The 15,156-nt window shown below is 46.6% G+C and overlaps 1 protein-coding gene across 1 annotated transcript; it reads right to left on the bottom strand.

The window, feature by feature from the left end:
• Window positions 1-4,636: 4,636 nt before the first annotated feature.
• On the bottom strand, window positions 4,637-5,643 carry LOC130105774 (olfactory receptor 52E8-like). The gene is given in 2 exon segments (XM_056271936.1): window positions 4,637-5,112; window positions 5,115-5,643. Coding segments are annotated over 2 exon segments (975 nt in total). The 5' UTR covers window positions 5,614-5,643.
• Window positions 5,644-15,156: the final 9,513 nt, after the last annotated feature.

The following is a 15,156-nucleotide window of genomic DNA, read 5'->3' as shown; positions in this document are numbered from 1 at the left end:
TTGTGAACTGATCATCATCGCAGCACGTCCAGTCTGAAACACCACTTGATGATGGCCAGCACACACACACACACACAGCTGATGCGAATTCTCCGCCCCCTCGTCAATATCAGGACCTCGTCAGTATTTCTTTCACCCTTTTATTGATGGACAGTGTTACATTGTGTGAGAGATTATTTGCTCCAAGTGAGAATGTTTTAGTGTGAAATTGAACAGTATATGCCAATGTTGTTTTCAATAAAAAAACATTTGCACAAAGCAAGCCGATCCACTTTTCCATGTTGATAAGAGCATTAAAATGAGAAAAAATAATGGGACAAAAAGAAATCAAGAGACATTTAGAATAGATAAAAATGTGTGATTAAATGCGATTAATCGCGAGTTAACTATGACATTAATGCGATTAATCGCGATTAAATATTTTAATCGTTTGACAGCACTAATATATATATATTAATTATGTTATGTTTTTCACTCTTGATGTTTTAGAGTTTCACCCCTTCATTGCTGAGCACTTTTTTCTTCATCGTGTCCGATTGTAGATAATTTTTGTGTTTTTGTCAATTTCCCATTCATTTCCTATGGGGGTCATTTTTGACCGAAGACCAAAATCGTCACTTACCATGCTCGGATCATGAACTCAATTTTTTTGTGTGTTCACATATCTAATGCCAGAAAAGTCTCCAAGTTTCGTAACATTCCGATGAAGCTGTGATTTTTAAAAATTCAAACAGATTTTTTGTAATCTGAATTTATTGGTGTGTATGTGTATAAAAGTGTGTTTGTATGTGTGTGTGTGTGGGTGGCTATGAATTTTTTGCACTCTTGATGTTATAGCGTATCACCCCTTTACTGCGGTGTACTTTTTTTTAGAATCGTGGCCGATTTGTAGATTGTACAGACAAAAATTCAGAGAATTTTTGTGTTTTTGTAAATTTCCCATTCATTTCCTATGGGTCGGTCATTTTTGACCGAAGACCACAAGTGTGACTATTTTTTTTACGACCACTTAGCATGCTCGGATCATGACCTCAATTTTTTTTTTGTATTCACATACCTAATGCCATAAAAGTCACCAAGTTTCATAACATTCCGATGAAGCTGTGATTTTTAGAAATTCAAAACAGAAAATTTTCCGGTCATAAATGACCGAAGACCGTCTGAGGGTTAATGGACAATTGTCAGTGAAATGTCCAGCTCCACCACAGTACAGACAAAGGCCCAGGGATCTCCGCCTCTCCTTCTCCTCCCGGGAAAGCCGGGCTCGACCCACCTGCATGGGCTCGTGATCGTAGATGGGGCTGACTGCGCCTTCGCCTCCTGAACGCTGCCCCTCGCTCCCTCCAGAAGAGCGGTCCGGTTGGAAACGTTTGTTGACTCGAGACAGCCGTGCGTCCACTCTCATAGCCAGCGCGATGAGGTCATTGAGTCCGGTGGGCAGGTCCAGGGCGTAGATTTCCTTCTGAACGCGGTCAGCCAGCCCATGCAGGAACATGTCCCACTGCGCCTCCTCGTTCCAACGGCTCTCGGCTGCCAGGGTTCGGAAATCAACAGAAAAGTCAGATACGGACCTCTCTCCTTGACGAAGTTCCGCCAGCACCCTAGCAGCCTCTCTTCCTGACACGGCCCGGTCAAAGAGCCGCCGCATCTCTTCGGAGAGCCTTTGGAACGAGGAACAGCATTCGTCTTGGTTCTCCCACACCGCCGTTCCCCATAGCGCCGCTTTCCCAGTCAGAAGCGTCAGCACGAATGGCACCTTGGTCTGTTCTTTGTGAAATGTTCTGGGCTGTAGGGAGAAATGCATAGAACATCTGGTTAAAAATGCTCGACAGAAGTTCGCTTCACCTGAGTATGGCTCGGGGACCGGAAAACGAGGCTCTGACTGGAATGGGTCCGCTGGTGTTGATGGAGGAATCGGCGGTGGGGGTGGCGCGGTGGGAACACGAAGATGTTGAACCTGTTGGGTGAGCCCGGACACCTGCGCCACTAAAGCCTGGACAGTGCGAGCAGTATCGTTGAGATTATTTTCTTGAGTGTCCATTCGTTGAATACTGCTACTCACAAATGCATCCAGTGAACTCGAGGAGTCTTCTGCTGCTTCCATGCTTTGGTCAGATCGTTCTGTCATGATTAATCAGATGGAAGCAAATGCAGTTAAACTCTTTATTTGAAGATAACACAGATAGATAGTCCAAAGACCAGACAGACAGGTTAGTGGCGCAGGGACTCCGATGGTCAGATGACAAGTGCAGAGGCAGTGGTGGTGGTGGTGAAAATCCAACGACGAACAGTAATCCAACATCCAAAGAACAAGAACCGGAACAGGAGAAGCACATGACTGAATGACAATGGGAACACACACACACACCGGGAACCACAAACAACGATCTGACAAAGGAGATGAGAAGTTGATGAGAATATATACACATGAATTGATAGACTGCAGCTGGTGATGGATAATGGGTGATTGCTGACGAGCGCTGATGAGCGGCCACGCCCCTCTAATCAGCGCACACACATACAACAACAGAAACACGAGACAAGAAGCAGACATAGGATTTACCAACCGTGACAGAAACACTGCCAAAATCTCCAGGCAATTAATGTGCCATGAAAGATAATGGGCTTTCCATAGACCTCTTATGTAGCGTTCAACCATGACCTCTCCCCAGCCCGTGAGGGATGCATCCGTAGTCACTATCCTCCTCTGACACGGTGCTCCCAACACGGGGCCCTGGGACAGAAAGCACGGTTTCTTCCACACGATCAAAGAATAAAGGCATCTGCACGTTACTTTGATCATGCGGAATGCGTTTCCCCTCTGGGAAAACACTCCGGTCCTCAGCCACCACTATAGTGGTTTAATGTACAGCAGGTCAAAATGTACTACGTAGGACGATGCTGCTAGAAGCCCCATAACTCTCTGGAAGTGTTTGACAGTGATGGCCTGGCCTAGCTTGATGTTGGTGACTGTAGTCAAAATAGTGTCTATACGAGCAGGAGACAATTGTGCCCAAAAGAGTCACATACTACCCCCAGAAATGTAGTTCTCAACTGAGGGGTCAGTGAACTCTTCTTGATGTTGAATCTCAATCCCAAGCAACGACATCTCAATGCCAACTGTACACGATGGGCGTGCGGCATACGCGCAGACAGAACCTCGATTTCACTGGCACATTAACTGCCTTGAGTTATTTGCGGCTTGGTAGCACATACCTGGCACTTTCCATAACTTTCAGCATGTGAATAAACCACGGCTTTTCCATAGTATATTTAGGCACCATATATTTTGCAATGTACATTGCAACTGCATCTGTGATCCCTTTCCACCGGGCCCCATTCTTATCAAAACAGATACAGTTTGTAAATGTTTGTAAGACTTTAGGTTGTTATTTGGAGGGTGTGTTTGTGCTGCCGTGGTCTTGTTCATTTCGTAGGGCGCAACATCTCTCCCACTCGGCAGCATGCCTCTTTTTGAGGAGCTGCAGTAAATTGCTTGTACTGCTACCTTTGCTAGCAACAGACTTCAAACAAACTTTGCAGCAGGGTGTTGTTTGTTCTGCGTCTGATGCCGCAAAACCAAACCAATTGCAAATTATGGATGACACTGCGCCTTTCTTGGGAACGAGTTCTTCCCTGCTCGCTGCCATGTTCTTTGTGTATCTCTATGGCAAATGCGCAAGGGAGGGCTGAGCCCATTCGGTACTACGGGAGCCCAGAGGGGAGCGTCGGCGGACATTCCTACATCCAGCCCTACATTCTCTTATTAAAATGTAGCCACTAGATGGCAGTGAAAGACCACAGTAGACAGAATTCTTGCAGCTGAGTTGATGGTGCAGCTGAATTGGTGGCACGGTTGCTCAGTGGGTAACACTGTCGCCTCACAGCAAGAAGGTCCTCGTTTCTGCGTGGGTTTCTCCTACACAATCTAAAGACATGCAGGTTAGGTGGATTGGAAATGCCAAATTGTGTGTAGGAGTGAGTGTATGGGCATCCAGAGTAAAAAAACCTGTGCCAAATCCATTGTGTGTGTGGAAAATTATGATGAAGTGGACCCTGCAAATGAGCGGGACCAACGCTAGGAAAATATACATTATGGTGTGATATTGATTTTGATAATGATATGTTTGGAAATAGTATGTATTTTCCACAATTTTAATTTCTAATTATTTAGATACATTTTTATTGTTATGCTAGAATGAAAGCTGCAGACCTTTGGATTTAAAGAATAAATAACTTCTACTAAAGTGCTACTTGTGTCAGCATAACATTTTATTTTAAGTGGCATTGACAACAAAAGTAAAAAAAAAAAAAAAAAATACAATGGAATCATTAAATAATTTTATATTTTCGCAATTGGTAATAATATCAAAAATCAGTTTAGTAGTGACCAAAATAAACCTCTCATGTAAAAATGGACCTTGATTACAAGTTCAAAGATGAAAATATTTAGAAATAATGTTATCTTATTTAGTCAAATATTATTTGTCAAATTTGTATTCAGATGGTTTTGCAACAAAACAACAACAACAAAACATATTTATTTGAATTTACCCACTACTAACAGTAAAAGATGAAATACTTATATTTATATATCATATATATATATATATATAAATGCAAACAATAATTGCAGTCATTTCAAAATCTTCTCTCTAATTGGTGCAGGTCTGTTGGTAAGAATTTTTCGCAATAAGTTTTTGATTTCAGCTGTGTTTAAAACATAAATGATGGGATTTAGCATTGGTGGAACAACATATGCCAGAGATGTGCTGATGACTCTGGCATTGGGAGTGAGAGCAAGCAAGAGTTGTGCAAGGTATGTGAAGCATATTGGAAGGAAATAAATCCCTACTAACAGCAGGTGAGAAACACAGGTCTTCAGTGCTCTTTAACGTCTTTCCCAAGTTGTAATTTTGCTTAAAGAAAGAAAAATGCCCAGATATGACAGGAATATAATGATCATTGGTGCTATAAGGTATGAAGATGTGATAACAAATCCCACAGACTTATTAATGTTATAGTCATTACATGCCAACCTATACACTGGCCCATGATCACAAAAATAACTCTGTATTACATTGGATTCGCAAATTGAAAGTCGGGTGATCACACCATCAAGGCCACCATAGAATAATTAAATGCCCATATTGCTGGAAAAACCAAAACCATACTGGTATTGTCCACAATTGCATGATATCTTAATGGCAAACAAATTGCAATGAACCGATCATATGCCAGAACAACAAGAGTGACACTTTGCAAACTACTGAAGAAGAAGACAAAAAACATGTTTGCTAAACAAGCATTGTAGGAGATGTACTGTGAGTCAAACAGAAAAGTCTTCATCATGTTGGGAATTAGTGCATTAGTTTCACCAATATCAGCCAAGGCCAAGTTAAACACACCAATGTACTTTGGACTATGCAGGCTCCGGTCAAGAGCTATAATGAGAAGGACTATAGCATTCCCAATTATAGTAATAAAATAAATCATAAATAAAAATATATAGAAATAAGTGCTATATGGTATACCTGATAGTCCAATGATAAAAAAGTATTGAGGATGAACAATGGAGATATTCTGTGAATAACTTGCATTTACAGAGCTCATGGCAGCTTTGAGTTTGATGTTTTGCACAAGCTGAATTACTCCAGATAGTCCAGAAAAATAAAAAGCGTCCATTCAGTAAACGGGGCGCGGCGATTAGGACGCGGGTTGGCGGACGAGCGCGCTGACCCCCCGAAATTTTTGGGGGGTCGGCCGACGCCGCAGGCCGACCCTCCCCGGGCGCCCGACCCACGCGGGCAGGGTCGGGGTGACCCGACCCCCTCAGGGGCCCGACGGAAGTGCCCCGAAGCCCGAGGCCACCCCAAGCAGTTCTGCCTTCGTCCTTGGTGGGGCGCCATACGTGCCCCGTCCCACTAACCCATTATTTGTCCGATTGACCACTAGAGTGACCAGACCCCCCCCCACCCCCCCCCCGTCCCACGAACCCATTTTTTGTCCAATAACCCACTGTATTTACCAAACGTCCCGGGACCACCCCCCCCCACTCCCGGGCCACGCCCCCATCCCACGAACCCATTTTTTGTCCAATAACCCACTGTATTTACCAAACGTCCCGGGACCACCCCCCCCCCCCCACTCCCGGGCCACGCCCCCATCCCACGAACCCATTTTTTGTCCAATAACCCACTGTATTTACCAAACGTCCCGGGACCACCCCCCCCCCACTCCCGGGCCACGCCCCCATCCCACGAACCCATTTTTTGTCCAATAACCCACTGTATTTACCAAACGTCCCGGGACCACCCCCCCCCCACTCCCGGGCCACGCCCCCATCCCACGAACCCATTATTTGTCCAATAACCAACTGTATTTACCAAATCTCCCGGGACCACCCCCACCCCACTCCCGGGCCACGCCCCCATCCCACGAACCCATTATTTGTCCAATAACCAACTATATTTACCAAATCTCCCGGGACCACCCCCCCCACTCCCGGGCCACGCCCCCATCCCACGAACCCATTATTTGTCCAATAACCCACTATATGGCGCAAACTTCCCGTTGACCCCCCCACCCACCCCCCACCCCACCCCCAATCCCACGGACCCACTTTTTGTCCAATAACCCACTATATTGGGCAAACTTCCCGCTGTCCACAAAGCCACTTTTTGTCCAATAACCCACTATTTTATGACGGCTCGCTTATCAACACAGCGTGCCGTGTTCAGCGACTAGCCGCATCTTTTCAGATGAACAGCCTCACGCCTCTGAAAAATTTTCAGAGAATGTTAGGTTACATGGCCTCAGCCGCAGCAGTACTCCAGCTGGGTTTACTGTGCATGCGCCCGCTTCAACATTGGCTAAACACCCGTGCGTCTCGCCGGGCTTGGGCCACAGGCGCCAGCCGATCAGAGTGACTCAGACCTGTATCTCAGCTCTGCAGCCCTGGACAGTGGCCGGATGGTATCAGCGGGGAGTGACGATGGGAGCTGTATCTCGCCGAAAAGTCATCTCGACAGACGCGTCCAACACGGGTTGGGGTGCGGTCTGCGAGGTCTCACCGGCTTTTGGCCTATGGTCAGTTCAGGAAAAGCTCCTTCACATAAAATTTCTGGAAATGATAGCGGTCGAGGACGCGCTCATGCGCTTCCTCCCGATCATTCAGGGTCACCACGTCCTGGTCCGCTCGGACAACAGATCTGTGGTATCCTATCTAAACCGTCAGGGCGGTGTCAGATCCAGGAACCTCTTCCATCCGACCGAACGCATGCTGAGTTGGTCCCAGTGCCATCTGCGCTCGCTGAGGGCGACGCACGTGCCAAGCCACCTGAACGACGGCCCAGACAGACTGTCCAGAGACAATATTCCCCCAGGGGAATGGTCCCTGCACGCTCAAACAGTCCAGAAGTTATGGCGCATATTTGGCAGAGCAGAGATAGACCTCTTTGCGTCAGAGGAGAACTCTCACTGCCCAGTATTTTTCTCGAAAAGCGAGGCCGCGCTGGCCCAGGACTGGCCCAACCGCCCGCTTTACGCCTTCCCTCCCGTCTCGCTATTGCCACAGGTAATACAGAGGATCAGGGAAACGCGCCACTCGGTGCTCCTCATAGCCCCGCGCTGGGAGAATCAGACATGGTTCCCGGAGCTTACGCAGCTGCCACTGACAGCCCCGTGGCCCATTCCAGTGAGAGCAGATCTCCTCTCTCAAGCTCGCGGCACGATCTGGTATCCCCACCCAGAGCGCTGGGCGCTGCACGCGTGGGTGATCAACGACTACCCGTCGCTTTGCCAGAAGGAGTAATAAACACTATCATACACGCTAGAGCTCCTTCCACAAGAAGACTCTACGCGTCCAAATGGTCTGTGTTTTCAAAATGGTGCACCGACAGAGATCTGGACCCACGGACATGTAGGGTGTCGTCGCTGCTCGTGTTTTTATAAGAGCTGTTGGATAAGGGCAGGTCCCCATCCACGCTCAAAGTATACGTGGCGGCCGTGGCGGCCGTCGCGGCGTTCGCTGAACCCCTGCACGGCCAGTCACTGGGAAAAAACGAGCTGGTCATCCGCTTCCTCAGGGGAGCTAGAAGGATGAAACCCCCGCGCCCCCCATCGGTTCCTATCTAGGATCTTTCTATAGTTCTCGAAGCTATGAAAGCCCCCCCTTTCGAACCGCTTCAATCCGTGGATTTGAAATACCTTTCACTCAAAACCGTTTTTCTGACTGCCCTGTCATCAGTTAAATGTGTGGGAGACCTTCACGCGCTGTCTGTCAGCGCTGCGTGTCTTGAGTTTGGACCAAATGACTCCAAGGTCATTTTAAAGCCTAGACACGGCTATGTCCCCAAGGTGATCGGTACTCCTTTCAGAGCACAGATCATTTCCCATCGGCTCTGCCAGCATCCGATAGCGAATGCGACGCCAATCTCCTCTGCCCTGTTAGAGCACTGAGATTGTATACTGTGCCCTGCCTCTTTCAGACGCTCTGAGCAGCTTTTCGTTTCGTTCGGAGGGCGCACTAAGGGTCTCGCCGCCTCGAAACAGACACTGTCTAGATGGATAGTGGACGCTATTGCTGCTGCGTACGCGTCAAAAGACCTGCCATGCCCGTTAGGCATTAGGGCTCACTCCACTAGAGGCATGGCCTCCTCGTGGGCATGGTCCAGCGGGATTTCCATTCACGACATATGTGTGGCAGCGGGCTGGGCTTCCCCCTCCACCTTTGTCAGATTTTACAATCTGGAAGTGCCCGCCCTGCAGGCAAAATTACTAGCGGTATAATATGCTACAGCTCCCCTGGTGAGCTGCACTGATGGGACACATTCCACACAGGCCGGCACCGCCGCCCTGTCTTTCCCTTCCCACTATGTGCTTATGTATTACACACACACTGGCCCGCACTCTTGCCGGCCAAATATTATTCCCCCACTCATAAGGGCTCCCCGGGGTCCTCAATTTATCAATTTATTAGCAAGCTTTCGGTCTTGCGACCTTCTTCAGGCATACAAACAGAGTGAATGTGGCCATACAAAAAAGCCCTTGTCAATCACCTCTCCTGATTGCATAATGCCAGACACCTGTGTTAACATGGCTAAGGCTACAGGGATAGGGAACATAGGAAATGTAGTTCAACATAGCCTATATCAAATACAGCCTTAGGCACAGGGTCTACTGAAAACAAAACACATGAATTACATCAAGATTTCAAAATAAAAAAATGTACAAAACAAATCATTACACTACATCAACACCCTATTCCATGTAAATATCAGGCTATGGCCATCATAAAACATGGAATAGTCTATAGTAATGAGATTAAAGAAACACACTCATATCAAAATCCTCATTAAGGCCCAGTGGTTGTAGAGCTTCTAACATATAGATCCAATATAGCTCTCTCTGACATAGTCGCCTGTCTACATCACCCCCTCTCTGAGAAGTAACCTGTTCTATTCCCTGAAACCTGAGGGAGGGTAGAGAATGTGAGTGGTTATTAAAGTGGCGGGCAACAGAATAATTCATATCATTTCGTCTTATTGAACTTTTGAAAGCAGGGACAAAGAGTTCAGTCTATCTGTCAACATTGTGGCCCTGGTGCCTGTTTTAATCCGATTGACAGCTGAAAAGAGTCTCTCCACAGTACATGTTGTCATGGGCAATGTGAGGAGGGCCCGCAGGAGACTGTTCATGTTGGGGAAAATATCACGGGGGCATGCGTCGAGCACTTCTACGAGTGTTTCTTTTTTCTCGGTCTTGTTGGCCTTTGCCTTTCTTTTAAGCTGCTGCACAAACACAGTGTGCTCTGCGTCTTCCATGGGAATGGAAAAGTGCGCGCAGGCGGGCAGGATGAGAGCCTTGTCACCAAAGGTGTCTGACCATGGCAAGCAGGCAGCAGCGGCTCTCATAAAGCCGTATGTGTCGGGCTTGAAACGAGTGTTCAGCTCCATCATCTGCTTGTCCAGTATGTCATTCCATAATTTCTGTAGGTCCGAATTTTGCTGTACAGGTGATTATTTGCCCAGAGTAGAATCAACGTGTGTATTGTCTAACCTGGCCGGCAACTTCCTCTTGCGTGATCCACTGATATCCCAGCGCACAATCTCATGTTTATTCATCAGCTCATCTGTCAGTGCCATTACTTTATCAAATGCATCATTTTCATTCGTGAATTGTGTGTAGCTGTCCTTGAGCCCTTCAATCAGATCAATATAATCTGTAACTGATAGTGTGGAAGATTGCAAGCCCTTAGTGGCGTAGTCGCTGACTTCAAATAACTGTTTGAATGTGACAAACAGAAACAAAAACTCTCCAAAACAGGTCCCAGGAGCGTCAACACCTTACTGACTGCATTTGAACATGAGCTCCACCTTACATCACAGGCAGTGGCGGATTTAGCAAATTGGGGGCCCAAGGCGAAGGTAGTATGGGGCCCCCCATCCGATCTTTAAAAGAGAACGATTTTTTAAAAAAAAAAATTTATAAACCATTAAATGGCACTTTCTGGAGAGTTTTGTGCAAAGAAATATAGAAAAAAAGTAGGTCTAGCAAGTCTTATATTTCTGTAATTCACAGAGATCAAACACAAATATGCTGACTGAATAGATTGCTAGTTGAGAAACACTGCTTTAATTAATGTTTTTATGATGACTTTGTGAAAGGTTAACTAAACAGCATGAGCCGTCTTCCTGCTGGCCAGTAAGTTATGTGGCAAATTTCATTCATATAGATCTGTATTATGCTATAGTTTGTGATAGTGTTATACATTTCTTACAGATAATCACGATGATCATTGCGTTTGTCTTACCGAATGTGGTAGCTTTATGCAATTACAGTTTGTCTATTTTTATTAATGCCGACAGTAAAATGTTGCCAGATATTGCTACGAGGAACAAGACAAACAAAACAAAATAATAATAATAATCCGAAATAAGTTCAAAGCTTGTGTTTTGGAAATAAGATTAATATATCACTAACCCTAACATGCAACTTTCCACTTTAATAACTTCCTAAAGTGTCACATTAAATCAGAAAAACAGGTACAGAAGACTACTGCCACCTTTCCATTAGTGGATCTGGCAACACGGAGGCTGCACGCGCGCCCTCACTCACAGCGCGCTCTCGAGCCCCGTTCACTGCGCTAGCTTCTCGCAGCAACATGAATTGCAAACACTCATATGAGGTGGTTTAAACGGCTAATTAATCATTCAGAGAGCTTGACATTTTATTTTTGAATGTAAAAAAATGACAGAGTTCCGGACCTCGGTCACCTCATAGCTGGCTACGGCCATGGACTAGTAACATATCGTTAGCATTGTTGTCATTGTCAGCGGGCATCACAAAAAAGTTTATTACCTTCTGCAATTTTGCTAAAAACGTTTTGCTTTCCTCCCGCTTCCTGGTTTTTCTGTACACTGTCTGTTAATCACTTCTTTTTCTCCGTCAGTTTTTTTGGCGCATTAGCCTTGTCACTTTCGCACGCAGAAAGTGAGATAATGGAATAGTCCAATCTAGTGAGGTGGGGGGGCCCCTCCTGTCTGCGACTAATGATTTGATGCCTTTTTTCGCATGTGTTTTTAGAAATATATAATTTGCGAAAAGTAAAACAAAAACAAAAACGAAAGCATAATTTAATGGGGCATTTTGGGAGCCCCTAGGTAGCTCGGGGCCCAAGGCAATTGCCGACCTTTGCCTAATGGTTAAGTCCGCCCCTGATCACAGGATCTCTCCAGCTCCAGTGTTTTTTGCCCTGGTCGCATCTGTTTCTGAATTTCCAGAAATTTGGCATGTCTGTGCGCCCCAGTCATAAAGTTATGCAAGCTGTTTATAATATTGAAAAACGTTGAAATGCCAGGAGATACTTTAGCTGCTGTGCACAGGACAAGGTTAAGTCTATGTGAGTTACAATGCACATATAAAGCGTGGGGAAACGTCTCCTTCAGTATCACATGTACCCACCCTCTGTTCCCCGACATGACTGATGCGCCGTCAAACCCAAATCCGACGCACAGACCCGGGTCCAGCTGCAATGGCCCCAGCACTTCCAAAATCTTAGCCGATATTGCCTGTGCAGTCATGTTGTCAGTTTCCACAAATCCCACAGCCCGTTCTTTCAATGTGCCGTTGTGCAGGTATCTGATACATACTGCCACTAGCTCTCTTTTTGACAAGTCTTTGCACTCATCTGCTAAAATCGCATAATATGTGTCCGTCTCATAATGTAAATCTGCCTTTATTTATTTGACAAGGAGTGATGCTGCAATTTCCAATATCTCATTTTGTATAGCGTGGTGCAGTAGTTTACCATTCTTGGGTAATTCATCCAGTCGCCTTTTTATTTCTGGGTCATATTTGGAAACCAGGTCAAGTAGTTCCAAAAAGTTACGCTTGTTTAACGCATCTGGGTTTTCCCGATGCCCACGCAATGGGATTTCTTGTTTTGCACAGAACAGGACGAGATCTATTACCATCATGATGTGCTGTCTATGTCTTTCAATGAAGGACTTGTCGCTGACATCGTTGTTCAGCTGGTTAATAATATTTCCCCGTCCTGGCTGGTGACTTTGCTTGAAACCATCCATTTTCCCCAGCGCTGCAGCATGTGCCCTGCTGGCTTCATGTTTGCCACAACCCTCAGAAAAATGTTTCCAGTCTTTGAAGCCCGTATTGATGAATCTATCCTCATAAGCTGCTTCAGGGAAAGATGTTCTCTTGAAATGCTGTATTCCAGCCACGGGAATTTTGAGTACCACCTGTAAGAAAAACTCCTATCTTTCCCCGATATGTGTGTGGCTGGGAATGTACGGAGTTTGGACTGGCTTGCAGGCTCATCTATTGATGACAGGTCTAGCGGAGGTTGTGACAGGTCTTTTTGGGGAACGGCATTTGTGCTAGGCTGCTGAACCCTGTCTCCTCCTATAACACATAAAACGCTATCATATGTTACCTCTGCCTACTGCTGCCAATATTATTTTTTCCCTCTAGAAAATGTTGTACAGACACCCAGACACTGACGTTAACATTAGCCCAGTGGTTTTCAAAGTGTGGGGACTGGGGAGCCAGAGCATGCCATGGGAGGTGCGGAGAGTGGTAAAAATGATAGCCTAATAATTAGATTAAATAAAAAAGTTAAATTGTTATTATTCTGAAAATAAGGCCTCGATTACACTGCAGGTCTTGATGCCCAATTCTGATTTGTTACCTTTATCCTATTTTTTTTTACCGTCCGTTTACACGTTCTTTCAACTGTATTCGATTCATGTGTTTACACTTGCCATATAGCCATATCTAAAACATCGCGCTTGCTTAAAGGGTGACCATATTTTGATTATCGAAAACGTACTCGGTTACTAACGTAACGTCTCGGTTACGTATGTAACCCTAGTTCCCTGATAGGGAACGAGACGCTGCGTCAAACGCTGCGGGAACGCCCCTGCGTTGTGCGTCATGAAGCACGTATGGAATCAGCCCAATGGAGAGATGAAACGTCATAGGCGGGTGACGTCATCGACCAGGAAACTATAAAGCACCCCAAAAACACAAGCGCATTAGCTTCTGATAGGCTTGAAGGAAGCGCTAACGGGAGTGCCGGGAGTATGGCGGAGCGACGCAGCGTCTCGTTCCCTATCAGGGAACTAGGGTTACATACGTAACCGAGACGTTCCCTTTCAAGGGAACTTCGAGCTGCGTCAAACGCTGCGGGAACGCGAATACCCACGTCGCCATAGGACCAAATGACCGTCATGTGAGACTAGCGCACAGAGGACGAGAGCACCTGTGCCCCAGGGGTAGAGCTTAAGTCTAGGTCATAGAACTTAATAAAAGTATGCGGTGAAGACCATCCAGCCGCATCACAAACATCACTCAGGGAAACCCCCGACAAAAGAGCTTTAGAAGCAGCCATACTCCTGGTAGAGTGAGCTCGGACAACCAAAGGTGAAGGCTGGCCAGCCGACTCATAAGCAAGTGAGATAGCCTCAACCACCCACTTGCTCATTCTCTGTTTAGACGCAGGACACCCTTTCCTGGGTGGCCCGAAACATACAAAAAGTTGTTCTGATTTCCTCCACAGGGCAGCTCTGTGGACATAAGCGTCTAATGCCCTAACAGGGCAGAGTGAATTAAGTTTCTCCTGGTCCGATGACATAAATGGAGGAGGACAGAAAGCCTGCAGAACCGTAGGTCTAACAATATTAGTAGGAACCTTAGGAACGTAACCTGGTCTAGGATGCAGAAAAGCTTTAACCATGCCAGGTGCAAATTCCAGGCACGAGGGTGAAACCGACAGAGCCTGCAAATCTCCGATTCTTTTTAGTGAAGAGATAGCAAGCAAAAAGATAGTCTTAAAAGTGAGAAACTTCTCGGGAACTTCTTCGATAGGTTCAAAAGGAGCTAGGGAAAGACCTTCTAATACAATGGCCAGATCCCAAGTCGGCACCCTCGTACGAACTGCTGGCCTCAGCCTCAAAGTGCCACGGAGGAAACGAGTTATAAGCGGGTGTCTCCCAAGAGAAACTCCACTGAAAGGGACGTGGTAAGCAGCTAGTGCCGCCACATACACCTTTAGTGTGGAGGGGGATAACCCTGTGGAGAAGCGCTCCTGCAGGAATTCCAGCACTGCACCCACTGGGCAGTTAACTGGGTCCTGCAGGTGTTCTCCACACCAAGAAGTGAAAAGTTTCCACTTCAAGGCATAAAGCTTCCTCGTGGATGGAGCTCTGGAGTTAAGAATGGTCTCAACAACCTCGGTTGAGAGACCGGAGTCTATGAGCTGGGCCCCCTCAGAGGCCAAGCCCACAGTTTCCACAATTCTGGGCGGGGGTGAAGTATCGTGCCCCCCGCCTGGGAGAGTAGATCCCTCCTGACCGGGAGCTCCAAAGGAGAACCGTCCAGGAGAGAAATCAGGTCCGCAAACCATACTCGGGCCGGCCAGAACGGGGCTACTAGTAGTAGACTGACCCCGTCCCGGCGGACCCTCTCCAGAACTCCTGGTAACAGAGCAATCGGGGGAAAGGCGTACAGACGTGACCTCGGCCACGGCTGCACCATAGCATCCAACCCCAGGGGGGCTGGAAGAGTGATGGAGAACCACCGATGACAATGAGTGGTCTCCTTGGAAGCGAATAGGTCCACCTCGGCGCGACCGAAACT

Source organism: Rhinichthys klamathensis, unplaced genomic scaffold (assembly GCF_029890125.1).
Source record: "Rhinichthys klamathensis goyatoka isolate OS25496 unplaced genomic scaffold, OSU_Roscu_1.1 h1tg000329l_1, whole genome shotgun sequence".
In the NCBI taxonomy this organism is placed as follows: domain Eukaryota; kingdom Metazoa; phylum Chordata; class Actinopteri; order Cypriniformes; family Leuciscidae; genus Rhinichthys; species Rhinichthys klamathensis.
Note: the sequence above shows the minus strand (reverse complement) of the source record. Positions and strands in the feature narration are given on the sequence as shown.